Source organism: Platalea leucorodia, assembly GCF_965183815.1.
Source record: "Platalea leucorodia genome assembly, chromosome: 1".
Classification (NCBI taxonomy): Eukaryota; Metazoa; Chordata; class Aves; order Pelecaniformes; family Threskiornithidae; genus Platalea; species Platalea leucorodia.
Window position 1 is genome coordinate 121,384,189 of NC_138823.1, and position 22,541 is coordinate 121,406,729.

The window sequence follows — 22,541 nt, forward strand, 5'->3', positions numbered from 1 at the left end:
AACAATAAGATATATCTACATGTACTGAAATTTATCTTATTAGTAAAGTTCTATTAAAGTAATATTCTAAACAATCAGATAAAAGATGCCCTTCAACAATTCTATATTACATACTTTAAAAAGCAAATATGGTCCAAACATTGAAAAATTTACAGATTTAAGAATTTGTCTACATGCATTTCTTCTGAAAGAATAGCAGGGGTCCTTTGCATTTTCCTTCAGCATCTCCAGGGCTCTGTAATACTTGCAGTAATACTTCTAAACTCAGGGATCAGACACATGATTAAGTTCTACAGTTTAACAAGTTAGTACCAAAAATGCTGTGTTCGTGCTCTTAGCCCCCAGAGAACTAAAGTACCACAACTCATCTCTAACTCGATAAACAGATTTACAGACTTAAGGCAAACAAAGATATAGAGGACAAACACAAAGCAATTTTGGTTTAGGTACACACCGAGTAAAGCTGGGTATTTAGAGAATGAAAATTTTTTCATAACTTAGAAAATTAAAGATAACTATTATTTTTCGTAATATTTCTGTACAAAATTGAAGCCAGAGGTACATTTTCAAAATCTATTTTAATGAAGTTAAATATTTAAAAGTACTTCAACACTTTTTATTCTGAGTGCTTCTTTATAAGTACTGTTTTATGGCTGAGTATAATACCCATACAGATGCATGAATCTCATAAAGCAGGACAAATCACACACTTTAGAAAAGGCAAGAGACTTGGATGAAAGCACAGAGGTCTTAACCATTCACAGCACAATGCATCAAGACAACTACTTCAGTCTTATAAATAGAAGAGTTTACATAAAAGCAATAATCTTATTTGGACAACAGCTGTCTTACCTGAACGAAGGCAACTGTAACAACAATGAGTATTGCCTGCAAGAAAACAAAAGTAAGATAGAATTCCATATGGCCATGAAAGTAAGTGATATTTGGTTTTGCTCAGCCATAGTTGTTACTACATATTAACAACATGATTTGGAAACAAACTTTCTCATGCTCAAAATCACTCAGTATCCCTTGGATCTGTTATAAAAGTGATGCCATTATCTATTTACATCTGCTCTAGTGATGTCCAAGAACAAAATAACCCAATTTTACTAAAAATAAGATTAATAACTAGATAGCGATTTTGAAGAAAAACTTCCTCTGCTCCGTGTTTCTGAAGAGTGAGCAAGAGACAGCAGTGGACAGAGATCCATGATACAAATAGAAAAACTGGTCTGAATGAAGTATGAATGGTGTTCTCTGTGAACAGAACAAAGCTTGAAGGAATGACGTGTTAACTGCTACAGAGCATCACAGACATAGTTTCATTCAAATAACCAGATAACAAAAAGACTAAAAACAAACTGAAGACTAGAGATAAGGTAGCAAGCTGAAGAACAGGTCTGGAGCCATAAAATACCCCAGCAAGGAGAACAAGAGGAGGATGAGACTCAGGAACCCTGCCCAAGACTCCCAAGGAGTGAGACAGGACACCGAGTACACCCCAAACAGACAAGATCCGAGATCACAAACAAAAAAAGCTAAAAAAATTGCTCATTAGGAATAACCCAAGATAAGTACTAAGGCCTCAATAGCAAGCCCTCATAGTCCCCCATATGACACACAATTCTAGTCACAACACTTCAACATAAACATCACGGGGCTTGTAAGCATGTGATGTGAAAGTGAGTGAATGAATGAAATCCATTACAGGAAGTAACAAAGATCAATTTTGTGTAAAATAAGTATCATCTTCCCCTTCGATACACTCTCAGATTGAGTTTTGTTACAATAACTAAATTTTTTAGTAAATTTGTTACTCAAATTGAGTTGTTACACTTTCTTACAGAACCATAAAACAACATTCATTAATTAAGCCTTTAAGGTACATACTGTAACTACTAAAAAATGGCCAAGATACTCCCCTTTTGCAAGAGAAAAAACTTTCTTGAAGAACTCTTAACTAAATCAAGGATAAATCCAGTAAATCTGCCTTATTTGTGATACTAACATTAGCCTCACCAACTGAGCCATATATATATATATATACACATATATATATATATATACACACACCCCATCTTTCCACGGAATATTTCCACCACAGCTACACGTTTCTTTTGGAGGCAATATTATCTTCTACAGTTCTTGCTACCTGACACAGCTTTGCATTCCTAGCCTCACGTCAGTGTGCCAGCTTGTGTCTACGTGCAATGGCTTGCATCAAGAAGCCACTATCTTCCAAATGGGAAAAGGTATGTAATTTTTTAATTTTTTTTTTAATCTTCATCAGTTCTCAGTCCAGGTCAAAAGGCTTTACGTTAGTATCAGCAGAGCTAAAGAGATGGCAAAAGCTGCTCAAGCCAGCATTGCCACCAAAAGAAATATGTCATTGATCTTTAGCAGCAAATTAGTTTTGTTGCTAAGGCTCCGAGCACAAATATGCAGTCACAGAAAAATTGCACTATCATCTGAAAATGAAGCAAAATGAATATTCACTAGGTGAAAAAGTGGGCGTTAACAACAAGACTAAATGGTAGGTTAGTTATACAAAAAACACAACTGATGAACTTTAACACAACCACACTTTTTCTCCATTTTTTAAGACACCTCTACCAATGTCCCCCAGGCTGTTAAAGATACCTTCTCAGGCTGTAGCATAGAATGCAGAAATTAATACTCCCTTACACTAACTGCCCTGTTCTTTTCTCATGGCCTTGCTCAAGAGGGTTAAGAAATAGACTTGAGGGCGCTAACCAAAGAAAAAAACATGAAATAATTCAACTTTCAGCCACAACAATTAAATACGTTTCCTAATACAATAATTTACCTAACCTCAACTTATGAACACAAGAGACCATTCCAAACTAACACTATACTCAAATTCAAAATTGCATGGTTTTTCTTAAAGAATCCATGTAGTTTATCTTCCAAAGAAAGCTATTCCTTCTACAGAATTAGAGGGGTTAGGAGCAAACCTCCAGTTACCTTGAGTTAATTACAAAAGTAAAACTCAACATAGAGAGTGCAGAGGTCAGACAAGACAAAAAACAGCTAGAACTTGCCTCTGATCATACAGAAATCCCAATTTTCTATTATCACCTATCACTCCAAAAAGGTCAAAGGGATTATAATTTTCTCCTCTGTGTCATTTGCAATGACAAATGTTTAGCAGTACTGTATTTGGTCACTAGTTTAGCACCCTATTTAACTGCAAACTTCTACAGAAATCCATTATTTCAGCTTCTATCTTCTGCTATTTCTAGAGAGTTCAGGTTACATTTCTTTTTCATGTTTTAAAAGATTACATCTTTCAAGTAAATTCACAGAAGGCTTATGTTGGTTACAATTTGAAATTAAAGCATAATGTAAGATAAAAATTACATAGGAGACATCAAATATTGCTCCTCTGAACAAATGCCTAAAGACAGGCATTTCAACCAATTAAAAAATAAAGATGCAAGATGCAGCCACATAATTATTCGTTGATGTATTTTGCTATGTATTACTGCTATCAGTCAAGGAAAAAAAAAAAAAAAAAAAGCCACACACACCACAAAATCCAGTCACAAACTCAAGAGATTTTATGACAGCATACAAATCAAACTCATTAATGAGAATCAAGTGATCCCATCCCACATTGGCATTCATGTGATGTTGAAAGTACATGTGGTCACACATTCTGAAGTACTCTCAAAGAAGATAAAAATCTTAGTTCCTTACCACAGTGATACTGACAGCATCATCAAACTGATGCATTAAAACACTGATGACTGCAGATGCCAGGAGAAGCATAATAAGGGGATTTTTAAACTGAAATGAAACAGAACAGTAATTCAGCAACACTCTTGACAGAAAGACCATTTTATCTATCCCTCAAAGCATATCTGATCTATTTTTGAAACGTATTATTCTATAATTAAAATATTTCTGACCTACCAGTGCAAACAAAATCTGACTCTCTACAGTTCAGACCTTACTTGATGTTTTGGGTTTTTTTAAATATCAAGAGACCTTGAATGAAGTGTATTTAATACATAACAGGCAAAAACTTTTTCTTACATTTCTTGATTCACATTTTTAAGACAAAAAGAATAATCTCCTGTATTTGTTTAAACACACAAAAAGAAGCCTGAAATATATTTAAAATGTCTTTGAGGTAACAGGCTGATCCTATTCCCAGCAACTGATCACTATCAAGGCAACAATATATTTCCTAATTTCAATTTATTGATTTCTTGTTTTACACGATGCAAGTTTTCCTTTGAGATCATATGCTGTCTTCAGATTTCTAAGGCTTAAATAATAAAGGATCTTGCTTCTACATGACAGCTGGTCGCTAAAATGTTCATTTTTTTAAGAAATGTTACAAAAAAGAACATTCCTACAATTAAAGTGAAGAGCATTCTAAAAGCACACATAAGCTCATTCAAAGCAAGTATCTTAATGAATCCTACCTAAAATAGACTTGGTTAACATGCTTTAGAAGCATTCTGATGCATCTGAATAATTTGACACTACACATAGGAAAATAAAGCATTAATGCCAGAGGACAGCTAGCATGTGATGATGTTCCCACTGCTATCATCAGCAGAGCGCTGAGTATCTTTGTAGTCACTCCCAAGCAAAACAGTTTCTCTAGAATTAACCATCTATTACTTCAGGGTTTACTCTAGAACTTAACTGCACTGCTGCTCAGACAAGGTGCAGGAAACATTGACCAAAATGTTTAACGTTACAAATTCATTAGAAAAATCTTCGGTGTGAAAAGTTTCTGTAAATAGCTTGTGTAGCTGGCTAGCGGGGGAGGGTAGGAGGAAGTAGGGACACTTCAAGAAGCTGCACAGGCTCACATATATACATAATAAATCGCACTGATAGGAAAAAATTCACGCTTGACTTCTGCCAGTTCTGCTTAACACCAGAATCAAGGCTGGCCCCACCCTTGTCCTCAGTTCAAAGGCAGCGGTTTTGCTTTTTAAAATTTCCTTTGTCTATCGAGTTATTCATACTCCATGTTCCATTTAAATATTTACCAGTCATACGCATTTGTGTCTGAACTTAGTGCAATTCATGCTCAAGTCTTTGCCTACAGGGAACTTTATTCTGCTTCTCCAGCCCTCAGGCTAGTTATGAATGGTACCCTTTGGCTAGTCATGAACACACATTCAAGAACAAATCATGTAATTAGAACACTGGCATGTACCTAAATAAAAGCTTTTTCAATAGGTAAATTAGACATAAATTATAGAAGTTGCAATTTCCTAATCTCCTAGAGTTTCCCCACTTTTATAAGAATATGTTCATGCACACAAAAGCTATGTAATAAAGAGCAAAACTACTGACAAGTACTAAAACCAAAAAGCAGAAAGGACAAAAATCTTAACCTGGGAAATATATTTTTTCCACAGTGGTTCATCTTCACTAATATCAAATTCATTCCATCCATGGAATGCCCGTCTATGACAAACTTCACAGTTTTTTAAGCCATTCTGAAGATTAGCCTATAGAAATATACAAAGAATAACACAGCAATTATACCGATAAGCTAGACTTCAAAATAAATTCCAACACCAAAATATATAGCCTTACATTATAAAAATTTGGCCAAGATCAGAAAGACAAGCTTGGTACAAATATTTGTATGACAATAAAAGCTAACTAACCACTATTTTAAAACTCAATTTGGCAGTACTTAAAGAGTACTTCAACAAAAAATTCACAGAAGAACTACAGAAGCAGATGCTGTTTCACATCTCTAAATGATTGTTGATCTTCCCCGCAGAAAACTCTTCAGCAAGCCAAACTGTGGGCATAGTTCAGACTCTTGAGGATTATTTCAGGAGTTCAGTTACTCAGCTAAATGACACAGCAATAGCTTCAAAGTCTTAAGCTGTCAGTGACCAACATTTTCTGTGGTGTACTCCTCAGGCAGTCAAGCATACAGAAAATGAAAAAAGACCATCTATCACGAAAATTAACCCAGATTCAGTGGTTCATAAATCTGTCAATGGGTAGCTTTCTCAATCCTGTTCCTCCACTTGAAATGGAGGCTACAAAATAAATTAAGGACATTAGGGATTCCTTAGAGAAATGGAAGCAATAGCTATGAAAAACAGAACAGAATTTTACCGGAAGATTGAATCTAGGAGTTTTATTAACAAAAAGCAATCTTCAAAGCATACAGAAATCTGATCATTTTCAAGTTGAATCTTATCCCCCCTCCAATAACCTGATTTTTTTGAAAACGTTAGAGATCAGAGCATTTCAAGTAACAATTTAAAGATCAACATGCTTTTAGAAGTAGACAATAGTTAATATCAAATTGCATGATAATGCATAGACTTTCAATGACAAGATCTGTCCTTAAGAAATATCAAACTTATTGTTTGGAAACATCAGCGCATTCTTAAGAGATGCAAAATCACCTACTTGCAGAATGCTTGCAACTTCATCAACTGGCAATTCACTTGCTTTTTTTGAAGACAGTACAGGAATCATTGTCTCATTGTCACCATCAGGGATTTTTTGAAGACGTGCAACCTAAGAAACAAAACGGAAGCCTGAAGTGAAGGGGAGCATTAACATTTCACTTCAAACAACATATACCAGAGCAATGCCATATTAATACCATTAAAAGGTAGTTTTTGATAACCATTTGCACTTTAAAAAGAAAAAAATAAAATCCACAATTCAGCTTATTTTCATGCAGTACCATCTGGAATAATAAAAGAAAACACTGGGCATGCAACCGAGAAGATTAATTTCTGTAACAATGTGTTAAGTGATGACAAAGATTCTAACAGTTAAATATATTCATAATCCTTTAGCTCACTATCATCAATACCTGGTCAGAAAGTAATCACTCCAGATAAATTTCACTCCCTGCCCCTACTTTCTACTCATTAATGAAGGTGGTCTAAGCAGGCCTATTTACATTTTCTTGTGCACAAAGAAAGAAGAAACAACATTAAGAAAACCTCAAACAAGAGCACAGATGCAAGTGAAGTCATAAAACTTGACTACAGTACAAATGCTTCAAGACAATGCTATAAAAAGTAATGTTTTCCTGTAATTTTAGGAAGCTAAAATTTTGTGATCTGCAGAACAGAGCAATAGCAACATTGATCGCACAGCTCAGCGCTGCTTTGATATTTAATGAAGCTTTAGCATTTCCAAATTCTTGCTTATTAAATGAGAAGCTGGAGTGATACTCTTTTCTTTCTCCTCACTATCTTACTGCACCCACAATTAATATGCCATCCATCTTGCCACACACACATCCCCCCTCCATTAACTGGAAGACACCTGACATGCAAACATGCTTACCACAGAAATGGTTTTCCCATTACACCTCCACAGAATTTGAATAGGTAGTTTTATGCTTTTACACAAGACAATAAGTATTTTTTAGTCTCCTCTATGCATGCTGAGACTTAAAATATAAGATAAAGTACTTCAAGATGACAATACATTAAAAGATTACAACATTTTTATGCCCTAAAAAAAAAAAAAAACAAAAAAAAACTTATGACAATCTTCATTTCCTATAGTGCATGCTGTTTGCCATCATGCTGGTTTTGGCTGGGAGAGAGCTAATTTTCTTCATAGTAGCTAGTACAGGGCTATGTTTTGGATTTGTGCTGAGAACAGTGTCAATAATATAGAGACATTTTCACTACTGCTGAGCAGTGCTTACACAGAGTCAAGGCCTTTTCTGCTTCCCACCCCACCAGTGAGTAGGCTGGGGGTGCACAAGAAGGTGGGAGGGGACACAGCTGGGACAGCTGACCCCAGCTGACCAAAGGGCTGTTCCACACCATATGATGTCATGCTCAGTGTATAAAGCTGGGGGAAGAAGGAGGAAGGTGGGGACGTTTGGAGTGATGGCGCTTGTCTTTCCAAGTAACCATTACGCGTGATGGAGCCCTGCTTTCCTGGAGATGGCTGAACACCTGCCTGCCGATGGCGAGCAATGAATGAATTCCTTGTTTTGCTTTGCTTGCACGCGCGGCTTTTGCCTTACCTACGAAACTGTCTTTATCTCAACCCATGAGTTTTCTCACTTTTACTCTTCTGATTCTCTCCCCATCCCACCTGGGGGGGAGTGAGCGACTGGCTGTGTGGTGCTTAGTTGCCAGTTGGGGTTAAACCATGACAGTCATGTATTCAAATACAATAGCTGAGATAAACCAACTCAATATTTGTTCTTCTAGCTGCTTACCTAAACGGACTCCCCAACGACTTCATCCCAGGGACCCAAGGGAACAGTGAACAAAGGTGAAAGTGCTACAGTTGGAACTCACATGCTTTTGCTTTCAAGAGAAACCCTTGGAAACTCTCTACGCCTGCCATGTAGTTCCTAGTGAAACAGTAAACCAACAAGACTTGCTCCTTCACTGTAATTATAAGAAAGCAGCTCTAGAGACAGAGATGAGAAACAGGGTGATATGGGGCATGGGTTTGAGCTCTTGGACGGGGGGGGTGGCAGACGAAAGAACTGTACCTTAACAATGTGCTTACTGGCCTCAAAAGAGGGGGAACCCCCTGGACCCCACTCAGCTTGCTGTAGCCTGAAGCCAGTGGGACTGAGCAGCTGGGCTGCCGGAGGGCAGCTCAGCAAGGGCCAAGAATGGAAGCTCAGCTACACTCTGCCACACCTCCACTCCAGTTCCCATATTTCATTCCACTGAAAGAGCTTTGTTTTGTTCTTTACTATCCTTTTAATGATGCATTTATGCCAAGACCAGAATTGCAAAGTCTGTGGCCAAATTTTTAGAGTATTACAAAACATGTGACTTAAATACAGTTTAGCATTGTTTAGGTACTTACTGAAACCATAAGTACATACATTGATGTAAGTCTTGTTTAAAAATGATGGTGAATACACATTATTATACACTATATACATTTACAAAAATTATCCAGCAACTTATCATTTCCAAATACCTTTACATGTTTCAAATTAGACAAGAAATTGAGTACAAAAATATTTCATCCGTGGTTCAACAAAATAACATTTTTTTCTCTCTCAACATATGCATATTTAAAATATTTTAAAAGAACGATTACTTACAACATCAGAAGAAAAACAAAATCATGAGTATAATTACATTCCTACCAAGGGGTCTTTTTATAAAACCACAAGCCCTTACACCAACAAGGATACACTACTCTGGACCAGAGGGACAAACATTTGCTCCACAGTTTAAGGCTTCTCGCAGAACACAGCATCATAAGACTCCCTCTACAAAACAGAATTATTATTAAAGCAACTTAAGCTGACCACAATAGCAGCAGAATGGCGGGTATTTCAGTAAGGAAGAATACAGACATTGTGATCCTAAGCCTTATGAAATACTCTTTGGTATATACAAGTTCATTTCCCTAAAACTTCATCATGGGAAGCAATGCATCATCATATCCACTCAGTCTTCCATGCAGACAGACAGCCTTTGGTTAAGTGTACCACCACTTTTACCAGCATCCATGAAGCACTTGATGCTCACAAGAGTCAGTCCCTAGGAAGAAATATTTCATTCAAATTCACCTATTCTGCAATTAAGAACACACCCAGTTACAGCTGCTGTTAAGCCTACACATACAAACCAATACTAAGTTAAATCACTTCAATTCTCAGGAAATTGCCATTGGAGATGAAGACTTTTCATACTTGAAATGGTTATACTTAATTTTCTTTGGTTTTTAACCTGACTTCTGTTTCAGTTTTCTTAGACCATACATTTTTCTAAACCAAACATTCACCCAGAATTTTGCCACAATCTCCCCTCTTTGATAAAACACCCTACCAAATTACTAACTCATGTTCTTTTCTTTAACATTTCCCATTGTAAGTACCAGCTTTTTATTTTTATTGAAAATAGATACCACATTTATGGTATTAGCTACCAAACACCAGTTTAGGGCTGAAAACTGTTAAGCCTAAGTGCTGTTTCAAAACAAACCCACAAATATACAACTTTGACCAAGATGACTCCACATTCTCACAAAAATGCTGAGCAACCAAGCTTTCCCAGTAAGAGCAGGCAGAAATAAACTGACAGCCATTACAAATTTCAGTGCTGAGAAAAATCTTTTTCCCTATACCAACTGACAAGGCTGCTAAAGACAAATAACAATTCCAAAAAAGGATACATAACTGATCGTTTCCCTAATATTATCAGTTAGGGCTTCAGAAAGTAAAATAACCTTAAAAAGCTTGTTATTAGAAGTTAAATATCCTTAAACAGAAATGTTAAAGCACTCTCAGAGATCAGGCTTTTCCAAATAAATCTTCATTAGCGCAGAAGAATTGTGCTACAAAGTCTATTTTGAAAACCTTTTTGTGACAGACACAAGAAGGCATTGATTTTGAATGTGTGTTTCATTCATATAATCTTCCACTTTTATGAAGAATACTGTACTGTATGCAGTGAAAAAAAATCTACAATCTGGTATAGGATTAGAGAAATAAAGGCTCAGAAGGTCCTTCTGTAGCCAGCTCCTTTCTCTAGAGCAAAATTACATATTGTAAGACAATTCTGGATGGATCTTCATTTAATTTCTCAAAAACCTCTACAATCTGTGTAGGTTAAACTACACTTGTAGTTCAGAAAAGAACAGTTTCAAATATCTAACACTTTGCCAACATTTAAATTCAATTGTTTAGCCAATGAGAAACTGATCACTGTTCCCTTCATCGCTACCTTCCAAAATATAAAGTGGGTTACACTAACAGATTTAGATCCAAAAAAATAGTTGGAAAAAGTGCTTGCTATCTGCTGGAACACAATAACTAGATTCAAGCAAATAATTTTGCCTTTACTATGCATTACTTCCACAAAGCAAGGGAAAGATTACTTATTCAATACTGTGAGCAGTGCTCTACAGTCCACTGCACTGCCGCCCAGATCTGCACACTGGCAATCTGGGCTTGTGCAACACCTTTCAGCATATCCAACAGAAGCCACCCCCAAAACCACAGTTTTCTATATTAAAGGAGTCAACTCACATATAGTAAGATGTCTTCCCATCCTATGCTGCAACTCATTTTCAAGCATCTATCAGCTGATACCTTAAAACACTTCAGTACTTCGTTGCAGGCCAAGTTTTTATATGGATAATTGGGCTAAGAAACGATACTGGCCTATGCTGCAGTATCAGATAGGCAGCACATACATGACCACTGAAGCTTTTGGAGCTATGACTACAACTTCCCATTCCCCACTTGCAGCTAACTCTACCAAGGAACAAAGAAGCAGGATGCTAACTAACAAAAATAAATAGCTGCCTCAGGAAGGACTTTTCTTGGACCACTTCCAACGTACACACCACCATTTCTAGACCAAGAAACATGCATAAATCACATGAACACGGAACTGAGACCAAAGTATGTTTATCAAAATTAATACAAATTAGTCTGGAAGGCTTACAGTACCATAAATTCAGACTTCCCTTCTGTTTTCTCTAAAGAAAAATCTAGTCAACAGTAATGCGTTACTGTTTCTTCTTCCTCATACACTACAAAATTCTGCCTACCCTCGTTCGATCGTGACCAATATCAAGTACCAACAACCTACCTCTATCATTCTGTTTCTCAGCTTAGCAGCAACGGTCCATTATCAACCAGCAGGGCTCACTGACATTGAGATACTTTTACAATTTTTTTTAAGGGGAAATTTTAGCTCTCCTTCCTCAGAGAATGCAAATGGCAGGACTTACATTCACTGAGAGCGGTCTAAAAGTTTAGAGCATTCTCATAGCAAAATCTATTTTTAGACAAGCTCGTGATCAAAACATATTAGCTAATTAGCTAATATAAAGTCCTGTAAATATTACATGCAGTTACTGAACTGACCTATGAGTGCAAAATACAAAGGTGGTGTAAAAACAAAACTACGGGGGGGGGGGGGGGGGGGGGGGGGGGGGGGAAGAGGTTTAAAAAACAATGACATTGAAGTTGAAGTAGTTAAAGAGAAATGCTGATTCTTTCTTTGAGAAGCTCCTTCAGAAACCCAAGGGAAAAGAATGCATCTGGGTTTGGGTACTCTACTTTCAGAAAAAACTGTTAACCCTACCAACAAGAAGACTCACTGACAAACTGCAGGCTAGTAGAGCCAGTTCTTGGGAAACACTGCAGCACAACTGGAAATGTAAAAAGATGACTGGAAGCGTTGACTCTACATGCTTTCCAATATTTGCCTCTTAACCATACCTATCACTTTCTTCTGAATCTTCCCCTCCATCTGAACAGCTGATTTGGTCAGTCTGAATCTACCCCACCAGTCCCTGTAAAACCAAATCCCTTTCAAGCCAACTCAAGTACTACAAAGATCTTTTGACTCGTTTGTAGCGATCAATCTGTAAGACTATTATTGTACAAGCAGTTAGTGACCCACATCCAGGTAGATGCCTCTGTATTGCAGATACCGTGCGACTGCTACCGAATCACGCTGTGTCTAATCAATAGTAAAATTAATGAACGTACATGTAATCGATGTGTAATTAATAAATGTGCATTTAATCTTAAGTATATGTACTGTACATTGTCTTTTCCACTTGAAATATCAAATGCACCTGCTCAGGAACTGCAGCTTTATTAATGAAATAAGGATATTACAGCATGTTGTCCAAGGGACACTTCAAAGCCCACATTCCAGACCCAAATGCTATCTGTGATTGATGAACCTGTACTGTGAGCAAAACCCCGTAAGAGTACTTGCAAACTCAGAGTGGACAAGATCTACAGTGTGCCATGCCCTGACCAGAAATCCATCCAAAGCCCTATCATCTCAGGGTTCCCAGCATCAGAAAGGACATATGATTTTATACCTTGCTATCATCTTTTCTGAGTTATTAATAGTGATCTGCCTTGCAAGTGTTTGTGCCTTTCTTACTGGGATTCCGAAAGAATCAACACTTCCTCATCCACCACAAGAATTAGCTTCCATTTTTTAATCTATCTTCCCTGCACTGTAAAGAATTATAGTGTTCAACAACCTAATAAAAAGGTGTTTCACTGAATACAACACAGCTTGAAACTTACAAGCTTCTCAATTCCTGAATTTTCTGTATGATCAAACTATATGTGATGTATACTAAAAGGTTTAGAAAGCTCAGATCCTACTAAGCATGTTCTTCTCCAGTTCTGTACAATTCGGAGCTGGGATGGCAGGTGTGGAAGGGTAGATCAACTACTGTAGACATCATTGCACACGGTAACAAAATGCCAAGCACTTACCTCTTCTGCACTATCTGCAACCTGAAAGTACACAGGGCTAGAGATCAACTAGATGTCAATAGGCATAGAGGCCTGAGTCTCCATGTGTGTGCACGTGGACTCTGGAAACAGTTCCCGCTAGGCAAAGATTCTTGGCTGTGAAAGATACCTTTAAGGAAAATACTCTAGCCAGAAGGAAGTAATCCTCTTTTCTGTCAGTTCTGTCAGATATGAAGCATTAGGCACGCTCAATAGCTACAGTAAGTCCTAGACCAACTGCACATCCAGAAGCAAACCCTGGATACACAGCAGGATTCCAGAAGTGGAGGCAGGGCAGAGAAGAGCAAAGAACACTCAGACCATTCTGGAACAAGCAATACCCACCCTGGTTGTGACTATGATGCAACTTCCTCCATGAAATTCTGCCAGGTCCTAACAGGAATTAAACCTCCAGTGAAATTCACCAGTTATGCTAACAAAAGAAGCAGGTAGAAGTAGCTGAGTGTGGTGGATACAGATTTAATAAAATAAATAAAAATCAGTGCAACCAAGTTCACAAGCTATAAATGCAGACAAGCTACAAACTTACTTTGATTAAGTAAACTCCATTATTTAATGTCTTATTCTTGGCTTCTGAACTAATTTTTTAATGATGTGCAGAAAATTGGAAGTTATATTCAGGAAGGCTTCATCTATACAGACTGCACTGACAGAGTTGTTTGTACCTCATACGTGATTAAATCACCAAGACCAATTACTTCCTGTATTCTCAACTAGCAATTTCTCTAATGAGTCTCAAAACCCTGTAAATTTAGACATGAAAAATACTCAAATACCGTGACTGACCAATAAACCCTTATAACAGAAGGCTCAGAGGAGGCGGGCAAGGGCAATGCACCCGTGAAGCTCAGGAAATAATGTAGGGTGTGACTAACCACATCTGTTGCAGAGAGGCTAACTTTACCTCAACACAATGGGGACCAGAGGGTGGCCTTTGCTTTGGATAAATAATTACGCCAGTTGAGTGGATCAACTAGTGGTGTAAATGCTTCTCCCCTCTCCCGTTTCATCAAAAGAATGTGAATATCTGCGTTAGCCCAACCAGCATGGGGGGATGTATGTGGCTCAGCCCAACACATGCACTGAACAACCAACAATATTTCAAAGACAGCAACAGGCTTGAGCTGGTTTCAACCCCCACATTCCTTTCCGGCGACCGGGGATGCCCAGCATCGTGATGGTGAGCATATTATAGAGACTGGTAATGGGAATCACATTGGTATGGCAACTGAACTGTGTATTGCAATTTCTATATTTTGCTAAGTGCAGCTTACAAAACATACTTAAAATATAGTACAAATGCATCATTCTGCTATATCAGAAATCCCACATAACACCAAATACCTGCAAATACACCCACTTGATATTAAATATTACACCCTCCATACACGGATTATCCAAAAGAACCTGGTCACAGAGTATTACACTCTGACAAATACCTTTATGGGAAATAACGCTGCTTTCTTAGATCAACAAGTACCGTGCCAACACTCATTCAACACAAACATCCACGATCAATTTGCAAGAAGAGTATTTTACTTGCCACTGCAAAGAGCTGCCCCTTCCCACCCCCAAAAAGTTGAAGTCTGCAGACTAATGAGCCACTTGTTTTCTACCAGGCACTGTTTGCTCAGGAGAAGAAATACTTTTTTGAAAGCTTTGAAGTTACTGTCTACTGTCTTCATTTGAATGGACTCCTTTGGAAAAGTGTGATGATTTTTCACTTCTGGGGAAACAGCTGCAGCAGCCCTGTATTCTAATATTCAAAGAAATTTGTTCCTATTCAACGGTATTTTAGTTTAACCATTTTACCAGGAGTCCCCACATCAAAGGAAGTGCACACAGAAAAGTTCTGTCTCTAAAAAAGCCAGAAGGAAAGAGAAACGCTAATTTGCATTAACGAGTTCTCCTTGCAGAGTAATTTCTATCCTGGGAGGTCACATAGTTTCAGCCCCTTGCTATTGTGCATTATTTCCTAAGACTTTACAGAAAAGCGGCGATAGCCAACCTGGCAGAGACACCACCCATTAGCTAAAGAAATATAAATACCCAAATTATGAGAACAACCTGCTAAGCTGCCCCGTAAGCCTGAAAACAACTGCCTTGTATTTGAGTACTATTTCAGCAGTGCTTAAGACTTTCACTATGGCCAACCACCAGCCATAATGCAGAACTGTACTCCTTGGTACACAACACTTCTGTATTTCTGACCAACTAAGAAAGAGAAATCTGAATACTGACACCAACCGTCTTGAATCTCAAGGTTTGCCCAATCTTAAAAGTTGTAAAATATTTAAGAGAGACCTATCCCCAACCCCATCTACTTCAGGCAATGTAATAAAGTCTACAATACTCCATTTAACATCCAACTTACTAACTCTACAGTAGTCTATAAAACTCAAGAACTATTTTCAAGTACTAAAAATACTTAAGTACTAAAAATATCTTCTCAAAAACACTTCTCTGAGAAACACATCTCCACAACCTGAAATGCGTCTTACTCTTTCAGGATGTTTCACCATGTCTTATTTAATTTAAAAAAGTAGAAAGGAAAGTAGGACATCTAGTTCAACTGAGGCCACCAGCACAACAGTAAAGCTGAGCAATTTTCTGTAATCGTAGTATATTCCATGTGGTTATCTTGCAAGCCTTGTGAATGACAAATGCCCATTCTCTAGCTAGAGAAAATACTGCACAAAAATAATGATACCTTAACCAGACTGCAGTGCTGTAGACTGTAGGAGTAATCGCAACAAAAATTCAGACTAAATCCCCAACACCATGTCTGTCCAAACCACTTTATTTTCCTTTAGCCCATTTATGTAGCATACAGTTGAAACTGAAGAACACCAGACATTCAAACTTTGTATTCAACTGCTACAAAAGATTTACCATTTAGAGCATTTCTGCATACTCTAGAGGATGTACTATGATGACTTTAAAGCCTGGTTGCTGAAAGCCTTGAGGTAGCATCAGAGTTACCAAGAATGCATTGACAAACACACCAGACCAATCTGTATTTTATTGGCCAAAATATTCAGCTTTGATTCTTCCTGTTCAAAAAAACTCCTTGAACACTGGAAAAGTCTGCTTGAACATTTCATACATTTTTCATTACTTATTAATCAGAAGAACAAAAAGATACAGAATCCTAAGCACACACTAAAATGATCAAATCAATGCTAATGCCTTGATGAAAGCAAAGTTCACGTATAATAGCACTGGGTCAGTTCAGAAACTCATCACCCAAGGAAGAGAGCACCGATGGCCAGATCTCACTTGACTCCAAATAGCATACGCCCCTGCTTAAATCCTGATTCATATGAAGCATTTTAGAAGTTCAAGGCCAAAAGACTTTGGGTCTAAATATCCGTCATGTATCTTGCCAGAAAGTTGCTAACTTTCTAGAAGAGAACACTTAGGCTTAGAAATAAGATCATATGGCTCGTCTCCAATAGTCTGCTTCCATCTCATAACACTTTGAAGTGCTGAGATTCTCAAAATGAAGCAACCACTAATAAAGAATTTTACCACCCTGTGATATACTACTAATGTATCCATGACATGTGCAGACTTTAGTTGCCACATAATTGTATTAAGCAAACACACCAATAGAAATATTTGCTCAGTATTTATTTGTTTAAAATAATTAAAATAATGAATGAAGCTCCAAGACCTAATCATTGATTATATCCTTGACAGCTATGCAGTTACGTCACAACGTGACAAAATAAAGTTCTAATTAAAAAAATCCTGAACTTACTGTTTGTAACAGTTCTCAGGACCAAGCTAGTGTCAGTGCCTATTTAAATGCAAACATAACTCACTGCATAATTATTCTACTTATGGTAATAAGCTTTCTTATAATTAGTATCAGGAAAGCAGCAACATTGTATTCACCACGCTTTTTTTTGTGAATTATGTATGCTGAAAAAAGTGCTGCAGAAAATTTATGACTTAAAAATGTTTTAAAAGCCTTTGAAAAAGATTCTGTAGCCTGCATCTGCTAACCCATTATCCATTTTATCCCTTCTAATTGTTTAGAGTAGAATGCTTAAAAAATAAGTAACTAGAAGCAGATGCTTGTCCCGAATTCATACCTTGATTATTTTATTTTCCTTCTCTTCTCTACATTGTAACTTTATCATTCCTTCTAGCTTCTACAAACCATATTGTAAATGCCAATTTTATCACCCAGTGTCAATTAGGTATCACCTGAACTCTTTCACCAATTCAAATGCAGGTCTCGCAACTAAAATCTAGTTATTAACTTATTCCACTCATGCAAAATTCCACCATGACCTATGGGTGAATGTATATTGAACTGAAGCTATGACTACATAAAGAAGTGAGTCAAGCTAACAGTCTGCTTATGATAAAAGGAGGAGGTCCCACTGCTTTGTCCCTCACTGGTTTTGACATTAACTAGATACTTCATGAGCCTATTCAACTTACTAGTTCAACACAAAGCTGTCCAACAGGGGGCAAGGGGAAAGAAGGGCTGGGCTAACCTTCTGCCAAGCTAGCAAGCCAGACAAACTCAGCGACCATGACAGCCTGCACAACACATATAGCAGGAACCCAGCTAAGAGTAGGATCTTCTTTCAGTAGTAATGAGACCATTTCATTCAGTCCTATAGAAGAGCATCCCAAGATCACCGCACACTTGTCAAACTCTTCACCAAAAAAGCAAACGAAAATGTTTGTTTCCTCTTTTGTTAAATTAGCTACCCTAAGAATTGGCTGCATTTTCCTTACATCACTGTTTTTCCTGACTCACTAAGAAAAGATGCCATAGACTCCCCATGTAAAGGGATTACAAAGCTAGCAAAATAATAAACATACATTCTGCAATGTCTGAACTCAAGCAGATTCCATCTTAAACCACTTCTAGATTATTATAGATTAACATTTCTGAATGGGGATGGGGAAAAAAGGGGAAAGGAAAGACTAAAACTATCTAATGCTCCATCAACCAGTCAACAACAGATTAAAAGATGACACTGACTGTTCAATTAAAAAGGAAATCTATGTTTCTAATGCAAGACAAGTGCTATGTTAACTTAGCAGTCAAGTTACCAAAGCACTGTTAAACGATAGGAAGGTATCTACTAGAACTGGTCTTTTTTAAAAAAGTAAAAAAACAAACAAACAAACAAATCTCTTCTCTCACCTTATCCTCCAAGTTAAGCACAAAAGATGTGACTTTTTTGCGAACAGAAGTGTGAAGTATGGGGGTTCTCATTTTCTGCAAGCTGCAGATAGTAAGAAACAGTAATCAATGAATACTAAAATTCTTGTTTCACCTATTAGTTTATTAAGAAATCATCTACATGTCAAAAGGAATGTGAACTGCTGTGATAACACCACGTCCATTTCAGAATTTCTAACATTTTCCATCACAAATTTCATTCTTATTATTTTGGATATTACTTCCATGAAACAATCGATTATGCCACTCTGGAAGAATTTAAATTGTTTTCAAGTCACTGCTGCAGCAGGCATCCCTTCCCCCTCTGTTTTCAGTTGCAGGTACACACACTCCACCCCTTCATCAGTACTTACAGCTGCCTAATCCATGATGAGCTAGTCCAGGGTCCTAACTCACTGCCCCCCAAACACTATTCACTGGTCTTCAATCTGTTAGTTTAGCAACTAAGCCCATTTTCACCATTTAAGAAAAACACCCATGAAACTCATTAGGAAATTCAACTGCACTTCAAGCACATGACAAGCAAAACCAATTCATTTGTCATCTCAGGATTATGTGAAGAACTGAAGCATCTTTTTCAAAGAAAAAAAAAAAATTCTTGAGTTATATCTCACTATTCATCCAATTATCAAAATTATCCTGAAATTACTACTGACAGACTATAGACTGAAATTAACAGTCGTCTTTGAAGATTAGCTCCACTTAACCAGGACTCAAAACAATGAAGATTAAGGAGGATTTCAGAATCACCACATGATGTTCTTATTACTTACAGTAAGTCTGGTCTGAGTTTTTCTACCAACCTTCTACATGATTTTGGGAAAGTCTTTTTTGTTTACAGGTGGGAAAAACATTACTCTGACTTCTTCTGTTAGACACTTAACGATGTGAAAACAGATGTTACAGAAGGCTTTGGTAACAAAACAGTACTCATATTTAACAGTTTGTATTTGTAATCATAATCTGACCTCAGAGCACACAAGCTTAAAGTTGATGTAAGCTAAACTGCATTCTTCATTTTTCTACTAAAAGGCAGTCTTCTACAAGACAATCTTCAGTAGAACAAAGAACCTGTCACAATCTAAAAGATGGTGATAAAAGAAAGAAAAAACAATTTAGACTACAATCATAGAAAATTACTCAAAATGTCCCAAAGGCATCAATGGAGAGATACAAAAATTACAAAACCTAGTTTGCCCTCAGAGTTATGTTTTGTCTAAACAGCTGCAAGTTCTCTTGACTGCCTACAGTTTAAGAAAAAGTTCCACTTATGGAAAGAAGTCGCAAAATTCTATCTTTCCAAACAGAAATACAAACATCATTCCTCTAAGCCACAGTTTTATTGAACTAAGCAGAAGTCTTTCTATGATGGGAATTTGCCTCTTCCCCATTACCATGAGACGCATGAATTTTGCGGAAGTTTAGTCATCCCAACACAAGAGACAGGAACCACAGAGCCTTGGGACAAAACATTAACTAGCTTTGAGTAAACATAAAATACTGCTTATGACAACTGAACTAACACAGGAAAACATCAGTTTTCCAAACCATCTTATCACTTCCCAATCTTGAATTTGAATATTCATCCAAATACAGGGGGTCGCGGGGTGAATCTGCCATCTCTTACTCAATATCCAAACCAGAGACCTTTCAAACACAAACTTGCAAACCAAAAAAAAAAAAAAAAAAAAGTTTAAAGGTATTCTAACTGTAATCTTTGTTCTACAAGATTACAAAGATTCTTCAACTGTCTCCAGGAGAAAATACATTAAGGATCCTCTCAAGAGTGCTGAAAAGTTCCAATAAGAAAGCTCCCAGTGTCTAGCTGTCTCAAAATGTCAAATGGATAGAAAAAGAAGAGCTCAGAATACCAAAAACACCAAAACAGACAGTAGACAGTTGCAAATATATGTGCCTGTCTGGAGACAGAATTAGGGGGAGGAAGAGTAGAAAGAATGGAGAGGAAGTAATTCAAAGGTTAAGAGAACCAACTCAGTCTTTTATACTGAAGTTTAGCTTTCCTCCTACCCCCAGAAGCCTATTCCATTTTGAAAGCCCTCAACAAACCATAGCATTTATTTCTGCCTTTGAAATATGCATCTCAATCTTTTATTTTTTCCCCCTAGATAAAGCTTTTTTTTTAAAGTTACTTCTGTCATACACATATTACTGATTTTTAAACATAATTTATGTATTCCATAAGAAACTTAAGTGCCATCTTTGTGCTACCAGCATTCAGAAGAATTAGAATAGGCCATACTACCATACACAACTTGATTATAAACTACATTTATGATACACTATTTATTTGTTAATAGAACTAAAAGGCATTAAAAGTCTTCCTGCCATTTTGGTTTTGCCACACAAATGTCAGACAGCTACTTTCCTGCCCCCCCCAGTGTATTTCTATTCAATGGCATTACACCTGCTTTGCTTCCCCTGCCCCCAGTGCTGCCCCATTCAAAAATCTTTTATTTGCCACACAGTGACTGAAATGCAAAGGCACTGACACTACTTCTGTCAGCTACCTAGCCTCCCAAAACAAAGATCAATCTTCTAGAGATGTTCCCCACACTCCAAAATCCCTTCTACCTGACAAGTTCCATGCTCTTTATTACAAATATTCAGTTGGAAGACATGATCAATAGAATTAAGAAAATTCTAACATTATTTTGAAGTTAGAAAAGACTTTTGAAATGTCAGATTATAATAACCCACATAGTTTTCAACACAGGTTGGACTTCACAATTACTACAACTTTCCAGTCATGGAAGACAACCGTATTTCAAAACACAACAATATCCAACCGTAGAAAATAATTTAGTTGGTCTACACCACAAACTCAATCTAGTTCTTCATTCAAGTCAAACTATTAAAAAAACACCTCTCTTTTCAGAATGGACTGGGAGGAAAAGGAGCTCCTATGTCCCACATAACAACCTATAGCAAAGGAAATCCAGTAGCCACCTAAAAAAAAAAAAAAAAAAAATCCATCTAATACCTTCAAAGAATATCGATGACATAAGGGAGGTGGGTGGGGGAAAACAACAGTTCTTTTCTTAAATATATAATAATAAAAATAATACATTTCAGAGATTTTCAACACCCAGAGTCAAATAGGAAAAAATCAGTGAAGCTCACAGTCAGTATCACCGACGCAAAGGGGCTTTCAAGGTTCCCAGAGCATAAACTGAAGCCCAGCATGGAAAAACTGAAATAACTCCCTGGATTAAGTTATTTCCAAACTAGACAAGAAGGAGAAACCATAATAGAGCAACTTCTATTTGCACATAGAGTTTACAACTTTATACCAGATCTTTCAAGTGGTAGAACTCAAAACTTCAGTGCCACTTTTTAATTAAATACTGTCCAAGAGAGCAAAATTAAGTCATTTTTAAGAACACAGAATATGCACAGAAATATTTCAACCAAAATGCAACTAATGCTTTGCAATTTCACCCTGAAAGATAAAATTTAACAAAAGCATATAATCTAAGCAAATACCAAGCAACTAATGCTCAGAAGCCTCTATCTAAATAAAACAATAGATTTCTATTCCAAACACATGGAGCACTAAAACACTCAATAGAGGCTTTGAGTATCTGTCAAGAGAGAATAAAATCTGTCTGATTAGTTCAACAAGCGGCAGTACAAATAAAGAAAAAGGATGGTCCTACAATTCTTAAAACTACAAAATACAGATCAAAATTCCTACCACAAGATTAACACACGAGAGCAACCCTGCAAACCCCTGGAATGGTAAAACATACACACGCACCAGTAGGAGTTGTCACCAAATTGCATGCAAAAATCCTCTTAGCTCCAATGAAGTCAGTGACTCTGATGAGACCTTTACCTTCATTTTCCATCGAAATTGTACTTGAGTCGATAGTTACAAAAGTCTTTAGCAACAGCAGCACTGGAGCGGGAGCTGAAAGGTGAAGAGAGAGATGCCCCAAGATCCCACGCAATCACACTGCTCCCTCTGCCCCCACCTGCAGCAACATCTGCAAGAGAAACCAGGGCTAGAAGAGGAAAAATAAAATAAAA

At 37.2% G+C, this 22,541-nt stretch overlaps 1 protein-coding gene across 7 annotated transcripts in view; it reads right to left on the minus strand.

Moving 5' to 3' along the window:
* ATP2C1 (ATPase secretory pathway Ca2+ transporting 1) overlaps positions 1–22,541 on the minus strand; it is a 52,745-nt gene that overhangs the window by 29,578 nt on the left and 626 nt on the right. For 4 of the 7 annotated variants that reach the window (XR_014228941.1, XM_082319208.1, XM_082319207.1 and 1 more), the window contains exons 2-6: positions 22,348–22,498; positions 6,433–6,543; positions 5,388–5,504; positions 3,724–3,813; positions 853–888 (exon numbers count right to left, since the gene is read on the minus strand). Coding sequence is in view for 6 of the 7 variants with exons in the window: in XM_082319208.1 (XP_082175334.1) it covers positions 853–888; positions 3,724–3,813; positions 5,388–5,504; positions 6,433–6,543; positions 22,348–22,353 (360 nt within the window). In the remaining variant the exon portion in view is untranslated. Of the gene's footprint in view, positions 1–852; positions 889–3,723; positions 3,814–5,387; positions 5,505–6,432; positions 6,544–22,269; positions 22,517–22,541 lie in introns of all 7 variants that reach the window. The other 3 variants (XM_082319205.1, XM_082319206.1, XM_082319204.1) reach the window with 3 other exon arrangements.